Source organism: Lacerta agilis, chromosome 6 (genome assembly GCF_009819535.1).
Source record: "Lacerta agilis isolate rLacAgi1 chromosome 6, rLacAgi1.pri, whole genome shotgun sequence".
NCBI classification, from domain to species: Eukaryota; Metazoa; Chordata; class Lepidosauria; order Squamata; family Lacertidae; genus Lacerta; species Lacerta agilis.
Window position 1 is genome coordinate 64,659,627 of NC_046317.1, and position 22,475 is coordinate 64,682,101.

The 22,475-nt window shown below is 43.2% G+C and overlaps 1 protein-coding gene across 1 annotated transcript; it reads left to right on the forward strand.

Annotated features, from left to right (window-relative positions):
- The first annotated feature begins 256 nt into the window (after positions 1-256).
- LMOD1 (leiomodin 1) lies at positions 257-22,109 on the forward strand. Its single transcript, XM_033153149.1, has 3 exons — positions 257-700; positions 17,114-18,853; positions 21,560-22,109. The coding sequence occupies exons 1-3, from the start codon at positions 440-442 to the stop codon at positions 21,584-21,586; spliced, it is 2,028 nt and encodes a 675-aa protein (XP_033009040.1). The 5' UTR covers positions 257-439; the 3' UTR covers positions 21,587-22,109.
- The last annotated feature ends 366 nt before the right edge of the window (positions 22,110-22,475 follow it).

Consider the following 22,475-nt stretch of genomic DNA (forward strand, 5'->3'; position numbering starts at 1 on the left):
AGTTCTGATACCTTTCATGCAGTGTTTGTTTAATCTCTTGTTTGGGGGTGGGTTTTTTTTCTCTCTTTCCTTCTTCTTTACATGTTTTCTTTCCCATTTAAAAAGCTAAATGTGCAGGACTAAATTTGGTCATGCAGCACTTGAAGATTCCCTGGAATGTCCTCAGGTTTCAAACTCCTCTGATAGACACCAGCTCCGCCTCCTGCCATGTCTGATTGGCCTATCTAAACCAGGCTGCACCGCTTTGACTCTCATTGGCCAGCTGTTCTTCAACTGCATATCCATTATATTCAAGGCTGTGGGGAAGTCACAGCTGCTTTCATGTAACATCTCAACACCTCCAAAGTAAGAGAAAGAAGGACCTGGTTTCACTGGACTGTTTCCCCCGAAAGCCTATTAATTTGGCACTTTTCCTGTGCTTCATCTGCAAGCTACCAAAATGTCCAAGGTAGCAAGATTCCGAAGTCAAGTCAGTGAGGATCCAGATATTGACAACTTATTGTCTACGCTCTCTGCTGAGGAGATGGAAGAGCTAGAAAAAGAGCTGGATGCCTCTGATACAGATGCAAACATTCCTGTGGGGTTGCGGCAGAGAGACCAAACTAACAAACAACCAAGTGGCAAATACAATCGAGAGGCAATGCTCCATTATTGTGAGAAGGAGAGCAAGAAAATTCTTCAGAGGGAACAATCAATGGATGTAAGTTGTTGCTCTTACTGAGTGTTGGGAAAGGGAATATTTGTGCAATTTTTTTGAGGGGGGGAGGCAGGAACAGGCCTTATGTATGAAAACCACTTAGGGGACATTAGCAAATCAATGAGTCAACAGTTGAGGACTGTCCCTCCTAGAGAATAGTAATGAGCATGGTAAGATGCAGCGGAATTAATACAACCGTCTTTTAAGTGTTAGCTCTTGCAAAAGGGGATAATCAAGAAACCCAGCAGGGAACATCAAGGTGTCATTGTTTTACTGCTAACTGCTACCTCTATTATTAATATTATTTCATTGTATTAGTTAGTGCTTCACACATAAAGAGTCTCCAAGAGGCTTCAGAATTTTTAAAGCATGACATAAACTCAGTGAGGAAAGAACAATGCATCACAATAAAAGGCATATAATAAGCTATAAAACAAATCCAATAGAATGGCAGCAAAACATTCAGCAAAACACACATGCCGTCAACAGATAGCAATAATCCATCAAATGCCTGGGAGAAGGGGTGAGTTTTAACTTGGTGCCAAAAGGATGCTTATGATTGTGTCAGGGGAATCTTGTTGCCCTTCACTCTCGCAAATATGTCCTCAAGAGTTATGAAATATAAGTCACTGTCACAATACAGTATCTTTGTTTCTGCCATTTGGACTCTGCTGCTCTGTGTCCTCCAGCCCAGCAGGGGGCAGAAACATATAAGGGTCAGGAGGCCATTCTGTCTCGGGCCTGACTGAGGTTCTAGGTGTGTTTGCTTCCTGCCACCTTCCTTACCAAAGGCTGTGATACTGACATTGGGAATCTAGCCTTTCTTCCTCTATGGTTGTACCAGCTGTGCCTGAGAGCAGAAACTGAGGAGAGGCAATGGCACAAGGGTACTTTCTGGTACTGTGATGGGGTGGAGCATGTTGTGGTGAGGATGACACAAGCACCAAGTTGGGAGGTTCTCATGCATCTGTGCCCACCACTGCCAGCCTGATACCCCTCCTTTCCTACCACTGCTGTGCCTCATCCTGGTCCTGGCAAATGACAATACTGTATCAACACAGCTGGGTGGGGGGCAGTGCAGTTGCAGCGTCACTCAATTTCATACACATTAAAATGATAAATAAATGGGATAAAACTGCAAAATGAGAAGGGAAAGCAAGGCCATGGAGGAGTTTGACAGCAAGAGGAGGAAATCTGAGAACAGACAGGAAGCCAGGGCAGGAATAAAAACTGGTGTGAAATAAATGATCTTCTTTCATTGTTGTTGATGTATTTTATAAAATCAGATAATATTGTGTGCCTAGCAGTAGCCTTTGCAAGCTGCCCAATTCTATATTCTGATAGGATTCTTCCTCCTGCTGCTGCTGCTTTGATGCTGGAATTTGACTTGGGGCAGCATAGGCCACAGAGCAAGAAAAGCTGGAGAAAGGAGATGAGTTTATTATCAGTGGTGATTTGCTTCACAAAATCAGAGTCAGAGTAATGTTGACTTCACACAACTGAAAAGTTACAGTATTTTGTCATGGAGGGGTTGCTACCAGTCTGTGCAGGGGTTGTCTGTATTTTTAAAAAATAATTGCATAGCAGGCAGAAATTCAACAGGTTAAGTAATTCCCATAATTGAACCTCCATGCTTAGAGAAGCGGGACCTGTTCTATTTCTGTCTGCCATGGAGCTGAAAAAAAAGTGTCTTGATCTCTCCCCACTGCACACACACTGATCCCTTTTGCAGAACTAAGTGTTCACTACACAAGCATGTCGTTGTGGGGACTCAAAATAATTCAGTTACTTGTGAGGGAAGGGGAGGTTGTAAGAGCTTTCAGGGGCATAGGCTTATCTTTAACATTAACATCAGCAGTCCTGCGAAATTCTGTTTGTAATTTGGGACACAATACCATGTTTAAACAAGCTTTTTCTGTTTAAAAGCAACAACAGAAAAACTTACAAAATGTAATGGACAACTTAGAGGGGTTAAATATAAAAAAAACATTTTCAGTCACTTGTTTTGAGATAACAGGGAGCAAGCCTCCCTGCAGATCTTCAGTGCCCATGTTGGGCAGGTATCACAGCTTGAAATCATCATCACTGACTGGCAGTGACTGTACAGGTAGGAGTCTTTCCCAGCCCTACCTGAAGAACCCAGGCATTGGTTGGCATCTATCTGTCTGAGGAGACAATAGAGGAGTGTGCCTTTGGAGGTGAAGTCAAACTGTTTGAAGGTTGCAGTGCCTGCTGTGGCTGTAAAGAGTGATGGGGAAAAGACATGCTTTGTTGCAGCTGGGGGCCTGGGCAGAAGAAGGCATTCGGTTGTGCTGCTGCAGATGCACCATGGCATTTCTTCTCTCTGCGCTCCATCCAGCAGTCATTCCTCCTAGGGCTTTTGCATGCAAATAATGGATGTCCTCTTCCACTGAGCCTGGACCCTGTGTTCGTGCATGCAAATAAAGTTGGCAATAGTTATTGATTCTGAATGTTGAAGTATATAAAATATATTTTTCTTTGCATTGGCTGTTCTGTTTGGAAACATAAACATGTAATGTGTATGAAACTAGCACCAAGAAAAATGGCTTTTAAAGTGCAGGTTCTGTATTTGTTTGTATTTAGGCTGCCAGGCTATCTGGCCCAGCCTAGGGGCTTGGAGCATGTAAGTGGGAATGCATGCCTGTTTTTCTGCTCCAGGATGAGCTGAACGAAGGCCAGAACAACAACAACACAACAACTGTGGTATTTCAATGAACAGTCATTCTTGACTGTTCATTTTTCAGTCTCGCCCTAGATCAACAGGAAGTATTCTGAACTGCTAAATTGATGAAAACCAATGAGACAAATGGAAAACATAGCAGCTTGTGGGTGGGGCCTTGCATGGCTTGTGACCCACCAGACTCAAACTAACCCACTAGCCATTCTTGTCAGCCTGGTGCTTGATAACCCCCTGTGTGTTTTCAGTCCCAGGAAGCAGCAACAAGTTCATTGAGCCCCTGGGACTGTGGGCTGATGGGCTGTCTTTTGGTGTGTCACAGGCACTTTCATGCAGGCATAGTTCATGTCTCCTTTATAGCTCTAGTCCTGCAAATAATTAGGGAGTGTTTCTCTCTATTTCTTTGGTTCCCACTAGATAAAGTTAAGCACACTGTGTATGCAGCATGATCCTTTGTAAGCATCCAGTCTTAAGAGAATCTGCACAAACAATGAGTTTAACTAGAGCTTGCAGGATGATTAAAAAAAACCTTCCATAATAGGAAGTAGACAGTTGAAGACACTGTTAACCCATTATTATTATTATTATTATTATTATTAGTGGCTCAGGGTTGATTTGAATGCTATGGAGAATGTACATCTCTCCCAGAGAGAGTGTTTCTTTAGCAGAGGAGCTTCATGAATACTCTACTGCCAAGTTGTGTGCTGCGAAGAGTGCACAAGCAGTTCAATCCTATTTAAAGCTTCCATCATTGTAGCCAAGCATTTCCTTCCACCCAGTTGCTAAAGCAGCTGTGCCATCCTTTGCCAGGCAAACAGGGCAGGTGGACAGCTCTGTCCCATTTGCCTCTCCTTAAAACTACGCATGACATTAGGAGATTTGTGATCGTAAGAAACTAAGAGGAACCTGTTGGAGGAGGCAAACAACCCATTTAGTCCAGCATCACTATTCCCACAGTGGCCACCCAGATGCCTGTGGGAAACCCATGAACAAAACCATGCACAAGAGCAGTCTCCCCCCCCCCTTGGGTTCCAGTATCTGGTATTCAGGAGCATTACTGCCTCTGACTGAAGGCAGAGCACAGCCACCGTGGCTAGTAGTCATTGATAGTCTTAACCTCCACGACTTGTCCAATCTACTTTTAAAGCCACCCAAGTTGGTGGCCATCAGTGCCTCCTGTGGGAGTGAGTTCCGCAGTTTATGCACTGAGTGACAAAGTGCTTTCTTTTATCTGCCCTGAATTCTCCAGTGTTCAGCTCTATGGAACAATCAATCTCATGTTTCTTTGTAGTGAAATTCATCATTCAGGTTGGGGGGGGGCTGTAAATTAGATCACAGCCACAGCATGTCCTGAAAGTACTGTGGAAGGGACTCCCTTGGAAGGTGGTGGACTCCCCTTCCTTGGAGGTTTTAAAGCAGAGGTTGGATTGTCATCTGTCATGGATGCTTTAACTGAGTTCCCTGCATTGCAGTGGATAGGGTGGCCAACTCCCAAGAGACTGTGATCTACTCACAGAGTTAAAAACTGGCAGTGATCTACCCTGTTTTGGAGGGGTTCAGGTCAAAGTTCTTGAGCTTCTTTTAGGGATGAGGAAAGCCCCGTTTTGGGGGGTGAAGGGCAAATATGTTGAGCTTTTTTTAGGGGAGCCAAACCTGTTGAACTTCTTTGAGGGGAGCCAGTGATCTACCAGTGATCTACCACAGACGTCCAGTGATCTACCGGTAGATCACGATCTACCTGTTGGACATGCCTGGAGATGATCCTCAACGTCCTTTCCAACTCTACAATTCTATAATTTTCCTACAGGCCATTTTTGTGATCAAAATTGCACATGTACACCCAGCTAGTTTCCCATTGGTCAGTGTTCGTGTGTGTGTGTGTGTGTGTGTGTGTACATGTGTACAAACACACACACTTGTTTGCAGGGAACTTCCTTACTAGCACCAACTTGTGTCAGTGCCAAGATTGTGATGCTGCTATCAGCCCTTATGATTGGGTTCAAAATGTTTCTTATTCTCCCTGCCCACGACCTGGTCAAAAATCAAACACACATAGGACAGAAGAAGAGCCTTTTTAGATCAGATGAAATGTCCATCTGATCCAACATCCTGTTTCTCACAGTGACTAGTCCAGGGATGGAGAACCTGTGGCCCTCCAGATGTTGCTGAACTAACTTCTATCATCCCTGACCATTGGCCATGCTGGCTGGGCCTGATGGTCTCAACAACACCTGGTCTCAACAACACCTGGAAGGCCACAGGTTCCCCACACTTGGTCAGGTTAGATGCTTCTAGGAACATAAATGCAATAGCCTTCCCCTCGTGTTTTCCTATCTGAATACTGAGGTTCCATTTAACTATTATTGCTAATAGCTATTGACAAGACTGCCATGAATTTGCCTCCATGCCTTTTTAAAGCTCCTGAACCACAGAGATGTCCCCCTAGGATCAATGTTGTACTGTCAATGATTGGTGCTACCCCACTGTTGCTTTTGCACATGTGCACCATGATGCCAACATGGGAAGTCGCAAGCTTTGCTCCGTGCTTCTCTATTGCTGTGTGAAGCAAGAACATAGGATTGGTTTCAACATTGTTATGGACTTAAGAGCCAGCTATAGAGAATCAGTTAATGTAAAGCCTACAAAGTCCAAGGAATAAATATTTAGAATATAGTGAAAGTAACAAGGGAGTTAGAAGAGCCAGCCGAAAGACATTTAAAAAGTGCCAATTGTAGCTACTCTTTGTTTAGTGGATTTTTGTTACTTCAGCTGATCAAACTCCCTGCCTGTTTATTGCTCCACGGTTTTTCTTTGATGAAATCAATTTCATGTGTAGTCCTACAAAAAGTACTTACTATTTCACTGAGGTTTTGTTCATAGTAATAATATTGAATAAAATAAGCTGCTCAAGGGGTTAGCTAATATAAGAAGGGCTCCTTTCAAAACTTCAACTGTTCAGCAAGTTATTTAAGGCATGACAGCTAAATTTTGCTGAAGCTGAGCCAGGTAAGTGTAAAATGGAAAGCAATGGCTTTTGAAGTAAGAGAGAACTCTGGGGTTGCATCCAATGTCAATCCTACTCAAAGCAGACCCATTACACAACCAACTTTGTTCCATTAATTTCACTGGATCTACTCTGAGTAGGACAATCTGTACACATTAAAAAAAAAAAAATCTGGCTCAAGGGCGTTCACACCTCTGGTGTTTGGAGTCCTCAGGTGCATACAATGTAAGCTGCCATCCATATGTATCCTGTAGTTTCTTAAGAAATACTGCTGGTTGGTGCACTTTCTCTCAAACCAGCTTCCATCCAATTTGAAAATGTAAGCCACATTCACTTCTCAGTTCAGCTGAGGTGTGTACATTTGAGGTAGCCATTGTGTGTGCACAGATGACAGCTCACGTGCAGATGACAGCTTTGTGTATAGGAGTTCGGGGTTTTGTGTACAGGGAAACCAAACAGATAATGTGCATTGGGTGAAAGCATCCTAACCCCCTCTCCAGTGTGTACAGCAATGGGCAAATGCAACTTGAAACATAGTGAAAGGAAACAACCTCACTGCATTTTAGGCCACTAATATATACATAGCCTTTGTGCCTTCATGGTACCTTCAATAATATAACCCTATCCACTGAATCATCACAAGGAGGATGGGGACAAGATCACACCTGATGTTTCCCACCGCAATATCCTCAATATCAATGCTAGAGGTCAGTGAAGCATTATTTGTTGTTTTTTATTTTTAAAAATGTTCCCTCCACCCCCCCAAAAAAGTTTGTTCCTAAGAAATGATATGGTGTGCCTTTGGATCATATGGTTTTGTTCCTTTTTTCTTTGAATGCCACCAAATAAACTGGTCATTTGGATTTGTTTTATTGCTCTTAAAAAGCCTGGGAACCTCACCTTAAGATATCCTTTGCCAGAGGTTATCTGCAGCCTATTAAGAAAAGAATGCATGTTATGTTCAAAACAAGAACAAAAAACCCTAACCTTACAATATGCCACAATCGGACTTCCAAGTTTTTGCTTTCTAAAATCCGGTATCTGAAAGAATGCAAATTTCCAAATAGCATACCCAGTTTCACTGGATTTACTTCCATTGTATTGCAAAGCCCTGCAAAGTGTGATCGGTGACAAAGAGTAGATTTCATGGAAGAATAGTGATTTCATGGACCGAGCTAAAGAAAGGGCCCAAATACACATTTTTAAAATGCTGAACGGCATCTTCAAAGAGTTACCAACTTGCTTAATTTGATGTATGTACTACAGAGCTAAACTGTAGAAGACAAAGAACTTGTGCTGGTGGTCAAGCTGCCTGGTAAATCTGCCCCTTTAGATCATGTTGCAGTAATAAGATCTTGTCTAGCTGACTCTCATCTCTTTCCATCCCCAGAGAGAAAGAAAAAATACCCTGTCCAATCCCTTCCTCCTCCTTGGGCTTGTTAGTAATAGGGGGATTAACACTCCTGAAACCCCAGATCCCAGCAGCAGCGGGGCTGAAACCAGGGCCAAATTTGTTATGACATGAAGATCTCTCACAGGCTGAGAAGACCATCATCTGAATGCAGTCTTCCTTGTGCTCCTCTGGTTCTTCCATAAGTAGAGTAGTGACTTTAGCATTCTCTTGTTTCAACCGAACCCTTTTGAATGGTTGAAACTTTTAAAGTTCTGTTAGTTTGGAATTTTCTCAAGGCTGAAATTTATTCTGGGCCCCCTCGATCTACTTACAGCTGAGATTCTAGTGTCACTACAGTATTTGGCATGTTGCTATCGTCTCCCCCCACCCTTCGCTCCACCCCAGGTATGCAGAACCTCCCATCTCCCCTGGGTTACACAAGAATAACATGTGAATCAGCCTTTGTTAATGCTGTGACTTCTGTCATGATCATCTGAGACACTGGACTGTATTTAGAGCAGGGATGGGCAACCTGTGGCCCTCCAGCTGTTTTGTTTGTTTGTTTGTTTATTGTATTTATATCTTGCCTTTCTCCCAAATTGGAGTTCAAGGTGGCTCACAGCATTTTAAAACACCATTACAAAAGACATAGCACTATAGTATAAACAAACTAATTTAAAACAATACAGTGGTACCTTGGTTCTCAAACTTAATCCGTTCCAGGAGTCCGTTCGACTCCCAAAACCATTCAAAAACCAAGGCACAGCTTCCGATTGGCTCCAGGAGATTCCTGCACTCAATTGGAAGCCGTGTCAGACAATTGGCTTCTGAAAAGCGTTCACAAACCAGAACACTTACTTCTGGGTTTGCGGTGTTTGGAAGCCAATTTGTTCAGGAGCCAAGCCATTAGAGTACCAATATACCACTGTACAGTAGTTGAAATATATTGAAACACATGTAACATTATAGTTTACCTATAGTTGAAACACATGTAACATAGTTTGCCCATAGTTCAAACACATGTAACATTATAGTTGTTCTATAGTTTGTAATAACATGACGATCTCTCACACACTGAGATCATCATCCCATTTCTCTTGACTGGAGACCCACAGATTCCCCATCAGTTTATCTTACCTCATGGAAATGATTAAGTGAATTAATACAATAATGAAACAGATGTAGAAGACCAGGGTGAAGGCTTGGTTGAAGGCCTGTTAAGCAGGTGACAGTGCTCAGGCTGAGATTTAAAGCATCCTTAGAGCTGAGGGATGGTCCATGGAGCTGCCCAGTTCACGGCTACCTCCTTTTCTCTTGGCCCATGCAAATCCCTGCTTGTGGCAATGCATTTGCCCGAAGCAGATATTGCCTCATTGATTTGCCAGGAGCAGAGCCTTCAGTTATGCTGCAATAATCTCTCTCTAAATGCTCTGTTTATAAGTTCCCCAAAGGCATCTTACTAGTGCTGTTGGTGACAGAGTGTGAGGTTAAATGGAGGTTTGATCTGATCCATCAAGGCAGTTCTTGCATATTTAGTTATTTAGTTTTGCATGCCAACAATTGACAGGCCTTTGGGTGGTATTTAAAATGTGCCTGTTACATTTGTATCACACCCTGCAAGGCAGTGCACTTACAAGGAGCCTGGGGCTTCTTGTCCCTGCTTGCATCCTCACAACAAATCTGGAAGGTAGGTTAAGCCGAGATATAATGATGGACCAACAGCAAGTTTCGTGGCTGGGAAGGGATTCGAGCTGACAGCTCCCCCAACCTAGTCCAACATGCTAAGCACCATACCACACAGGAGAGGCAGCACCTTCTGCTTATGGCAGATGAGTTCATTGCAAGCAGGGAGATGCCCTAGGTGGAGAATAAAGCCGCTGCCGCAACTCAGGATAGCCACATGCTTTGCCTCTACCTTCAAGTAACCAAAGTCTGTGTGATAAGTGCACACAGGGCCATAGTTTAGTGGTGGAAGAACTGCTTTCCATACAGAAGATCCCAGGTCCCATCCCTGGCATCTCTATGTAGGGCTGGGAGACACTCCTTGTCTGAAACCCTGAAGAGACACTGCCAGTCAGTGTTGACAGTCCAGAGCTGATGGACCAATGGTCTAACATAGTAGAAACCAGCTTCCTGTGTTCCTCCGTTTGCCTCATGTTTCCACCTCCATGCTCGATGTCAGTCTGCAGGCTTTTCTTCTGTGTAGGTATATGAGCTGAAGGGACACCATATATTATTGTGATGTTTTCAGATGGTGTTTGGTTAACAAGGCAAAATATTGCAGGGCTGAGAGATGCTTCACTGTGAGCTGACTAATCTGGAGTTTACGACTTTGCTGCTATCTAAAATATGCACCTTTGATCAGACCAGACATCCACAAACCAATACCTGCCAGCTGTGCTAGAGATTGCTAACCCAGAGTCCATTCCTCCTAGACAGCTTTACCTACTCTGCTCCTTTGAGCTGGTGGAGGAACGGGGTGGTCTTGCATCTGCTTAACCTTGTATGGTATATACCAATCATTTTCCTGGAATGAGAGAAAAAGACAGAAGCCAGGTCCATGAGGTTCATTTGGAATTTATCAGGGATGGGAAAGTAGCAGGTATTTATGATCCTGGTTCTCTAATGAATCTCAGAAGAGCAAGTTATATTTGGAACTACTTTGACTACATAATACCAGGTCTTTTTCTCTGATGGTTAGAACAACCATAGGTAACCAGGAAGCTGTTTATAAACAACCTAAAATAGAAATGAGCATCTCTATGACTTCTTCATACTCAAGGAGCCAAAGGCACACAGCTCAGGGGGCATCAATTAACCTTATTGCTAGTGAAAGGATTGCTATTATAATTGTTTTTATACATCACTTAATTACATAAAATGTTTCAAAGCCTTTCCACTGTGAAAACATAAAGGGTAGTTTGTCTATGGACAAATGGCGGCTCCCTCGGCCTGCAACAAGATGAGCACCACACTCCACAGTTGGCTTTGACTAGACTTAATCATCCAGGGGTCATTTACCTTTACCTTTTACCTTACCTAGTTATCAATGAAGTTTTACTCAGAACAGACCCATTAAAATTAAAGCAAATTAAGTCTGTTACTTCTAGTGGGTCTACTACTTCATTTCATAACATCTGCAGAACACAAAACTTAAAACATCAAAAAGATAAAACTCACCCAGCAATGTTATAAAAAGATAAATCTACCCCAACCCACTAAAGGAGGAACGTGATAAAATTATTTAGTAAAAGAGCTTATCCTGCAATATCATAAAAAGGGTGAATTGTGCCATACCCTATTAAAAGACTGGTCCAGACTAGAGTAGCATACCATATGATCCCAGTTAAGAACTGAATGCTACAGTAAACAAGAATGCATTGGCCTGGTGTCTAAAAGTTGATGATGATGGTGCCAGGCACATCTCTCTAGAGATGAATCCTGACCCTACTCACTCCCCAATTTTAGCAAAGCATCTCTCTAGGAAAGGACCATAACAGCTCTCAGATCTGGCAAAGAAAATCATGGCCCAAGGGAAACCTAAGAGGTGAGCAGGTTGTTTAGCATCTACACCAGAGCTTTCCAAACCGTGTGTCATGACACGTTAGTGTGTTGGCTGCAGTGTGTAGGTGTGTCGCACAAACGCTCCCCGTGCTCCTCCCAGGGCTGGAAAGTAGTTGGAAAGTGGTTAGTTTAATCTCCAGTTTGCTAGTAAAACTGAATTATTGTGCCGTGAAATGATGCATGTCTAAAAAGTGCGTCACCAACATGAAAAGTTCGGAAAGCACTGTTCTAATTATTTCCTCTAATAGCAAACTCAGGCAGTGAGTTCCTATTCAGGCATATAACCCAAACTGGAGAAACAAAAGGAAGATATTTGATTAGAAGCAGGACCTAAACAGCCTTTCTCTGTGGAACCAGCGAACATAAGAATTTACAAAAGTAGTGAAGCAATTCTCTAATACTTGTTACAATCCAGAAAAATAAGTCAAGAGAGGTACCTGAAGACATTTTCTGTTGTGTGTGACCAGGGTCAGAATGAGGAACAGAGTTAACCTCTGTGACATCTCCGGCTGATGCTGGTGTGGCAGCCAATGTCAATTCACCATTCCCAGAGTTACACTATGTCCAGCCAGAAAGTCCAAAGACATGAGTCAGCTGGAGCCTGTGAATTGCTTTGTTGGCGGGGGGGGGGGGGGGAAGAAGGACCATAAAAGGAAACTTCTCAACGAAAAAGGACAATTGAGGTTAGTGGTAGCGTATAGGAATCTGGAAGGGGTTTATCAGTTACTTGTCCAATAGGTTGTTGCTTATAGAGCCTACATAGGTGTTCATGCAGAAGGAGAGGAAAGCGTAATCAAAAATCTTGATTTCCCACATACACTCGTGGTGGTGACTGACTGGGAATGAGACCTAGGGGTCATAGTGGCTAGCACATTGAAGATGCCAACCTGGTAAAGCTTCAGAAGTCATGCTTCTGAATCAATGGCTACCAGCTGCAGTGACATTGTTCTGCCTTCACTGTTGGAGGCAGTAGGCTTCTGGATGCCACTTGATGGAAACCACAAGAGGAGAAAGTGTTCCTGTGCTTGGGCCCTGCTTGAGGGTTTCCCACAAGCATCTGGGTGGCCCCCATGAGAGCAGGATGCTGGACTGGAGGGGCCATTGGCCTGGCCCAGCAGGATCTTATGTTCCTAGTGACAGGTGACTGCCCCAGGTTCAGTTGCTCTGTTAGCTCTTTCACAATATTCATTGTCCACAAAATCATTCAGGCAGAGATTGAGCAAGTTATTTGAATAGGGGTAAACAGCTGGATTCAGAGAGAGCACAAAAACCAGCAGGCGAATTTTGCAACTGACAAAATGATGAAGACATCAAGTTGATCATCTTCAAGTTTGTTTTGGGGCAACAATGTTATTTAGCCATATTCTTTTTTTTTCACACCGTCTGAACGGTTCACATTGAAATGTAATTGAATATCAGTTGACATTTGAGGAACTGTTGACACCTTCAAGTTGAGAGATGCAGTTGGCACTGCATAAGCTGTTGCTAACTGCATAATCTTTCTGCAACTTGGCACCACCAACTCATCTATTATGGGAGTGTATTGACCTGAATGTGATAGTTTAGCTGGATGCTGCACAATTGAAATATTTCTTCATGGAAATAGGCTTTTGGATGTTACAGAGCTAGTTCTGTGGTCAACATTATCCGCAGTCATGTTTCTGAATGCATCTCTTCTCTTCTCTAACAAGTAGAATAAGCTGCACTTTCTTGTTAGCAATGTTCATAAATAGCATTAGAGAGATCCGTTGTGGTTGTGAGTAGTCATATAAAATACATAGACCAAGATGAGTTATGGAATTAGTTTTCATGACTAGATGTGCTGAGAAAATGCCTGTTGAGTTTTGGTCTTACAGCTGACAACCACAAAATATTTAACGAAGGAAAGAGAATAGAATCTCAAACTGGGTGTAGTCCTAAGCATAGTGCATTAGTGTCAGATTTATACTGGACTGTCCACATATCATTCTGCTCTATTAGTTGTTCTGTGATGTCACCATATTGTTGCAGTTGAGAGTGACACTCTTGCACCATAATGCAACAAAGAGGGACAACGAACTCACTCTGGAACATTTGTGGTATGAAAAGTTTCGGGGATTCAGCAAGAAGCTATGGTACACATGCACTGACTCGAAACGAAGTAGTATGTCTGCCCCAAAACTTGCAGATGCAAATGGTATTGAAAGTAGGATCCCATATAACCACCTCCATACAATCATGAGCACAAATCATTGTGAATAAAAATATGTCCAGAGGGACCTTTCTTCTTTGTTTAGGATTGGTGCCTGCCTTGCAGCTGCATGGCAGAGAAGGATGGGATAGATATTATTATTATTATTATTATTATTATTATTATTATTATTATTCATAATTAGAGGGTTAATGTGGAATACAGAGATGCTTGTCGGGGGATGTTTATATGTGACAGCATACATTTTTTCCTCGGGTGCTCTTATAAATCCTCTGATTATAGTCCTCTGATAAATGACTAGGCTGCATCGGGTTAGTCAAGGTATGTTCACATTACCATTTACTCCACATCAGCTCATTCCTGCTGCTAGTTTTTGCAGCAACTTTCACATGATGATCGATATCGATCCCGTAGTCCCCTCTGCAAAGGTGTTTTGGCTTGGAGAAGTGGAAGAATCATAGAATCATAGAGTTGGAAATGACTGTGAGGGCCATCTAGTCCAACGCCTGTGATGCAGGAATCCCGCCCACAGCCATCCCTGGGTGGACTCGAATCACCAGCATTCTGCTTAATAGCCAGATGCACTGACCTATGGTACCACTGGGTAACAAGCAGCAGGTGATGTGGTAGAGGGTGCACGCCTCTCTTTCAGTTTGCCCATGCTCAAAGGGTTCCACGCAACCCAACACAAATTTGGGCTGTATCTGAGGAAACCATTTTGAGCTCCCCACTTTCAAATGTTTGCCCTGTGCCTACTTCAGATCCCAGTTGTAAGCCAAGCAACAATGTAGAAAGCTCAATTTAAGACAGGAATGAAGACCAGGAAGGAGATCAGATTCATGCTTTCTAGACATATGTTTAATGTGCACACACCCATTCCAGAAATAGTAATGCTTTTGGGGAAGAGAAAATCCCTACCCAACCCATCCCTGTGCAGGCACTTCTCAGAGTAAAGGAATCATTGGCAAGATTTGATGCCTGTCATAGTTACCCCTAGGAGTTATTTCCAGTCCCATGTGGGCCAAGCTGGCGGCTCCTGGGATTCTAGGGTTCCTGACCTTCAGAATTTTGCCAAGGTCATGTCTTTTCAGGCTACAGCTTAGGCTGTGTACACATTACCATTTACTCTGGCTCCTGCGTGCTCCCACCACTTGTGTTTAAAGTTGAGTACCCATGACCTTGGCCGCAATCCATATAGTTGTTGTAGTTTCTCAAGGAATACTCCTAACAGATTGCGGCTTCAATCTGATTTGAAAATGCAAGGCATGCTTAAGCTGTGTTCAGACACTTGTGCAGAGGGTGTTGGGGCACATGGAAACAAATAGGGTAATGTACATCAAGTGAACACCCTCCCTCTCTGGTGTGTACAGCAAGTGCAAATGCAACTTGAAATGCAGCCAGAGGGAACATCCTCACTGCTTTTTAAGCCACTTAATGTATACACCCTTTCTTGGACTGTGTGTACACACACACACACACACACACACACTTTTTTTTTTTTAACTCTGCATCCATTATGCTCCAGCTGCTAGTTTGGGAAGCAATGTACACATGGTGTTAGCCACAATCCTGCATCTATACTATCCTGCATCGATCCTGTCACTCCTTATGAAATACTGCATTTTTATATGTTCTTCCTCAAACCAGCATCAATCCGAATTGAGAGAAAGAACTACCTATCTGTGTTTTAAACTGGTCCTGTGTCCACAGCCTTGATTTAACAAGTAATTGCTTGAGGGTTACTGAGGATTGTTTTAGCATAGTACTGTCTTCCACTGGATGTTTAATGTAAATAATCTTTTCTTCTCTGTGACCAATCTAGATTTGCTGCTAGGGGGTTGCATTCATACTTACATAGTCGTTGTTACTGACTCTCTGCAAAGCTGAAGAGCAGAGATGTCGTTTAGTAAGTATTGGCTGTTAACAACCCTCGAACCCAAGTGTGCCTTTCACATCCCTTGCCAAACACCTGCCAAGCTCTGCAGCTCAGTTAAGTCACTCTGTTGGTACCTGCTGAATAATACCACTTGCACACAGCCACCCCTGGGCACCAGTCCAGCAGGCTAGCTGCACCAGGGAGAGGACCAAGGAGGGATCATTAGTGCCTTCATGCCCAGATTCCAAACAAGAAGTTCCCAAGTCTCCTTTTCCTTTTAAGGAAACATCTGAGTGGGGCTGCGGAACAGTAATTGCCAGCAAGCAGCAGCAATGCTCATTTTAGTATGTTTAGGAGGAACTTGAAGCGCTTTAGTTTGTCAAAACATTTGTGATGAATCGGTGCAAGCAACAGGTTGGTTCTTTTTAAAGAAAGGCCAGGGGCAGAGCATAATAAGTTCATGCCAATAGCTGCAAGGCATGGTGACTAGGGAGACATTTTGTCCACTCATGGGATGGTATAAGAGGGTAGGTCAGAGGTAGGGCTGCAAGTGAATTGCATAGCCTCCAGCATTTCTCCAATGAAAATAGGGGCGTCCTTTTCAACAACAACAACAACAACAACAATTTCATTAATTTATACCCCACCCATCTGACTGGGTTGCCCCAGCCACTCTGGGTGGCTTCCAAGTTATATAAAAACATAATAAATTACTGTTTAATCTACTGTCAAAGCTACCAATATAGGTTCTTGCCTCTTGTCCCTCTCTGCTATTTCACTTAGGTTAATTCCTTTCAACAACAGCAACAACAACAAAAATGCCAATTTCCTTTCTTGTTCTTAAATTTTAAAATATTTGTACAGGCTAGCAAGAGAAAGAGGGCTGTTGTTGCATTTCTAGGTGGCATGGGGCTAGAGGTTGCCTTTCTGACCCAGCAGCAAACCATGTCTGAGTGTTTGGCCCACTTGTTTGCATTCCAGTCCTGGAAGGGCAGCCCTAGATACTAGACTCAAATGAGTCTCGTAATCTTTTAACTAAATACAGAGATCCTTCCTTTCTCAAAAGGGCGTCTGTTTATGGCCATAATGTAAATAATGTCTTAAGATAAATTTGTTTTAACTGTGTGCTGGGTTGTTGTTTTTCCAGATTTCTTAGACCAAAGTCATATAAAAGATTGCCTTTTCTATGGATGTCCTTTAGCTAGAGGGCACGTTGAAGCTGGATACGCAGATTCTAGAAAGTTTGGGTCCTGGTCATGCCAGAAATGAAATCCGTGTAAGCCAAAGAGATTCAGATGTAGCATTTTGGCTCCGCTGTTTCCATAAGGGACAGCAAGACCTGATGTTTATAGAATTGCTCATTGAGATCCAAAGGGCAAGTTCATTACCTGGAGGGTTTGGCATGAGCTGACCATGGATCTACGTCAGAGTCAAACAAGTGTTAATAAGATCTCTCTCCAGTTTTCATTATACACATCCCTGTCTTAAAATGCATCTAGGTTATTCTTCTTCTCAGTTCTAATTAAAGCTGATTTGGGGAGGAAATGGATAGGCTCTCCTTAACCACTGTCATTTTCTCCTATTAAATATGACAAACATAGCCTCCAGGAGCAAACTGCATTTTTGCTGCATTGTCAGCATGCTATTGTCTCAACAAGTATTTCTTTCTGCATTTCTCCCCCTGCTCTAGGAAGAGAAAGCAGCAGAGATGAAGAAAGATGTGAAGATTCTTGAAGAAAAACGAAAGGAAACCCATGGTAGAGATCTGAAAAGAAGCAAATCTTCTGATCTCGGAAAAGAAGGGAAAAAAGAAGAAAATGTCCAGAAAGCTAATCAGAAAGGGAAGGATGAACTGGACACTACTAAGAACACAGGGCCAGTCAAAGAAGAGAAGGAGGAAGGAAAGAAGTTACCCAAAGAGAAATACAAAGCCATCTCAGTGGACAACAATGAAATTAAAGGAAGATGGGAAGAAAAGTCCCTGGCAGCCAAGATCAAAGCAGTTGAGGAAAAAAGGAAAGAAGAAAAGGCAACAGAGCTAAAGAGGGGAACTGAAAATGAGAAAAAGAGGGGGGATAAAAAAGAACCCGAAAACACAGGAGCAAAGGGCTCAGCTTTAAAGTCAGGCTTAGACAGAAAGGGAGAAGACAAAAAGGAATCTGAAAAAACGGGAGGAAAAGGTTCCACTTTAAAGTCAGACTTAGACAGAAAGGGAGAAGACAAAAAGGAATCGGAGAGAAATGGAGAGAAAAGTTCAGCTTTAAAGTCAGGCTTAAACAGAAAGGGGGAAGATAAAAAGGAATCTGAAAAAACGGGAGGAAAAGGTTCCGCTTTAAAGTCAGACTTAGACAGGCGGAGAGAAGACAAAAAGGAATCGGAGAAAAATGGAGAGAAAAGTTCAGCTTTAAAGCAAGGATCAAAGGTTGGCAGTGAGGCAAAATCCCCAACAGATAGCAAAGGAACCTCTGAGGGCAAAACCTCAATGTCAGGGCAAGAGAAAGGGACAACAGAGGCTCCTGAGAGCAGCCCCTCTAAACTGGCAGACGGCTCTTCCAGCCAGGACACAGAAGAGGAAGCCACCAGCATGTTTGATGAGCCCTTGGAGAAAGTGAAGAATAACGACCCAGAGATGATAGAGATCAATGTCAATAACTCCGACTGCATCAACAACGAGATCCTGGTGCGTTTTGCCGAGGCCTTGGAATTCAACACCGTCGCCAAGGTCTTTGCTCTGGCCAACACACGTGCAGATGACCATGTTGCTTTTGCCATTGCCATCATGCTAAAGGCCAACAAGACACTGACCAGCATCAACCTGGATTCCAATCACATCACAGGCAAAGGGATCCTGGCCATCTTCCGTGCGCTGCTGCAGAACAACACTCTGACCGAGCTCCGCTTTCACAACCAGAGGCATATCTGCGGAGGGAAGACAGAGATGGAGATAGCCACGCTGTTGAAGGAGAACACCACCCTCTTGAAGCTGGGCTACCACTTTGAGCTGGCAGGGCCCCGGATGACCGTGACCAACCTGCTGAGCCGCAACATGGATAAGCAGCGGCAGAAGCGCCTGCAGGAGCAGAAGCAGGCTCAGGGGAAAGGGGAGAAGAAGGACTCCCTGGAGGTGCCAAAGGCAGGAGGCCTGCCAGCTGCTTCTTCACCTAAGGCCTCTCCGAAACCATCCCCCAAAATGTCCCCTAAAGTTTCCCCTAAGAAAGCCGGAGCCCCAGAAGCACCACCCCCACCTCCTCTGGCCCCTCCTCTGGCTCCTTTCCTGGCTCCTCCCCTGATCAATGAAAACTTACGGTTGTCACTCTCTCCGGCATCTCAGAGGAAGATGGTAGAAAAAGCTCTTCCTCCGCAAGAGAAGAACTCCAGAGACCAGCTTCTGGCAGCCATTCGCTCCACCAATGTCAAAAAACTGAAGAAGGCAAGTACTGTAAAGGGGAAATGTGGGAAGCATCCTGGGGTGAAGTCCTTGAAGAGTCTTGCTGGGTTCATTGAAGCTACACTCTTAACAATGCCAGCTATCTAGGATTAGTGCTACACACACACACTCCCCCTAGCCCATCCCAATCTCTGTGTCTGATAAAAGGCATAATTTCCATCACTTGCATTCTAAAGAAGTATGGAGTGTTGCTGAGAACTGCCCAATGAGTACCAAGCCCAGAATGGCTCATTACTGTTAAATAACATGTGCATTTATTTATTAATAGTATTTGTAGGCCACCTTGCTCTCAAAGCAGCTCACAACTTATTATATTCTTCTGGAAGCTTCCCAGAGTGGCTGGCAAAACCTAGCCAGATGGGCAGGGTATAATTAATTATTATTATTAAAGATAAAGGCATTAAAAACTTAATAACAATTGAGCAAGTCACAGTTAACAGTGTTGTGCTATGTAAAAATGCTTCTCACAGAGCCGAAAAAAACACCTTAAAGCTAAGACAGCTTAAAAGGCCTGGGAAAATTAAAAGGTACCAAAATGGCAACAAAATAGAAGGAAAATGAGCCTCTCTGGGGTCCTTGCAAGGATGATAGCTAGATTATCAGGTTCACACTGGGAGCTGATTTCATGGAATAATTTAAAGGAAGGAAGAGGAAAAGAGGTGAGAACTGGAAACAAACATGATCCCCTTTTGATACATGAAACATTTCTTGCATTGATGTAATATCCACAAAATATGTACACACATGTGACAGTTTTGTGACATCTATGCATCTGCTCAGCTTTCCAGTATGTGAACTCAGGGCTAAATAGATACTTTCATGCTTCACCATTGATGCATTACACACTTCATACATTGCTTCCTAGTTCAGACGACACGCCAAACCATGGTAAAGGAAGCTTAATTATACTTTGCATTGTTTGCAATTGACAAAAGAAACAGAATCATAAATTACTGAATTGACATACTAGACTTTGTGCAAACAAGGGTTGAATTGACAGGCTATAGTTACTCTGGTAGTTCTGTCTTCAGAGACTGCTGTGCAGTTGAGATAAGAGTTACATTGTGGATCTTAGGTGCTTAGAGAATGGAAAATGAAAGCAGACAAATACTTCTTAACCATGGTTTGTTGTACATTTGGAAGCTCAGACCATGGTTTGGGATGTTCAAATCAGATCTGGTATGATGCCTGAACTGAGTCATTGTACAAAATCTGTAAACTAAAATTATGAGGAACCACGTGTATCTACTTTGCCAGTCATATGCATGTTGTGATGCTCATGCACCAATAGGCTTCTTAAAACATTTCCAGGACATATTTAATCTTTAAAACCCTAACTGATCATGTACCTGGGTTCCTAAATGACCACCTGCACTCACATGGACTTCCTGGTTATTAAGATAATCCTTGAAAATCAGAAGTGCCCCTCTCCCCACAATGCCCCACCAAACAGGGATATGAACTATCAGGTGGTGGCTCCCTTTGTTTTGAATGCTTTTCTGGTGAATATTACCTTGAACCAAGTTTCATGTTATTTGTACAGTGGCACCTCGGGTTACAGACGCTTCAGGTTACAGACGCTTCAGGTTACAGATTCTGCTAACCCAGAAATAGTACCTCGGGTTAAGAAGTTTGCTTCAGGATGAGAACAGAAATTGTGCGGCGGCAGCAGGAGGCCCCATTAGTTAAAGTGGTACCTCAGGTTAAGAACAGTTTCAGGTTAAGAACGGACCTCCAGAACAAATTAAGTTCTTAACCCGAAGTACCACTGTATGGGTATATCAATTCTTTACCTAGGCCTTGTAGAGGTTTTATTATAACATCTAAAAGTTTAAGAATTTTTTAGACCATCATGCCTTGTTAACACTATTTTTTCTGCTTTGATGCTATATATACTTTCAAAAAATACTGCACTGGTTTAGTTATACTCTGGGAGTTTTAACTGAAGAGCAGCTTATAATATCTCTGACCACTAACCAACCAAATCCATTATTATTATTATTATTACCCATCTGGGCGGCTTCCAACAGAAGGTTAAAAATACATTAAAACATCAGTCATTACAACCATCCCTAAACAGGGCTGTCTTCAGATGTCTTCCAAAAATCAGATAGTTGTTTATTTCCTTGACATCTGATGGGAGGGCGTTCCACAGGGCAGGCGCCACTACTGAGAAGGCCCTCGGCCTGGTTCCCCGTAACTTTGCTTCGCACAGTGAGGGAACCACCAGAAGGCCCTCGGCGCTGGACCTCAGTGTCCAGGTTGAATGATGGAGGTGGAGACACTCCTTCAGGTATACAGGACCGAGGCTGTTTAGGGCTTTAAAGGTCAGCACCAACACTTTGAATTGTGCTCAGAAACATACTGGGAGCATATCCATGGCATATACCTCAGAGACTGTTTTCTTAAACATATGTTGTAGATGCTTGTAGATCCATGTAGAGAAAAAAACACAGAAAAATAAACTGAATGGCCCTTCATATGTGAAGCAAAGTTTGCATAGATGCAATTAACAGGTACATTTTTTTTGTAATGTAAATAGCAGATGTGGTGCACATGGGGAGCAGTACTAGGATTGCAGGTCCCGGTGAAAATTGCTCCCCCTCTCTGCAAGCTGCTATTTGCATCACCGATAGCTTCCTTTGGTTTTAGATCTCACATTAACAAGCACACCTTTTATCTTGGCAGGTAGAGGTTCCCAAGATACTGCAATAGGGAGCGGAATCCAGATTTCCCTGGAAGAATGAGATTGCCAAGGCTGAATCACCATGTTTGTCTCTCAGGTGACTGTTTACACGAGAAGGACTCGGCAGGAGCAGGAAGCTGCCTTGCTCCAGTCCCAAATGAGCAGTGTTCTCTATGGGGTTCAACTGAATTGGATGGAAGGACTGAAGGAGCTGCCAAGGAGACGTTGTGTCAGGAAGAAGCAATATTTATTTTTAGAGCTTTTCAATCACGAAACTTTTTTCCCCTGTGAGAGGAGAGGTCTGCAGGCGCTCAGAGTGTTATGTAGCTGGGTTAATTGTCCAATTACCACCCCACCCCCCTTTTTGGAGTTTTGAAAGGAAAGTGGGAAGTCTTGAAGAAGCCTATATTTGCAGCATCCCTGCTTATCTTAAGACAGCACGGCAATCACTTGCCACTAGAAATATATACACGAGTAAAGCCACATTGGAGTAGCAGCACGGAAGAATAAAATGACCAGGCTCATCTTCAGCACAAAATGACTCCAAAATTGTGTGTGAGTGCGCGCGCACACACACACACACACACACACACAAAGCAGCAGCATGTTCTTGCCATTTGCTGCTAAATCTAACTAGCAGCACCAGCGTTACTCTACGTGGAATATTATGAAGCAGAAAGTTGGAGGAGAAATCACTGGGCCAAATCTAATTTCCCAATGTCTCTCTGATCTCAAGGATTCCATTTCTCTGATAGATGATCATGCAAAGGCTGGCTTTGTTCCCCGAAGAAGCATGAAAAGCATTGCATGTTTCTGTGTTTTGTATGTGTATGTAAATGGCTTCTCACCGTACTGCAAACAAACCCGTAGGCACACGCGTGGGCAATGGCTCTGAAAGGATTACGGATTGTGCTACCG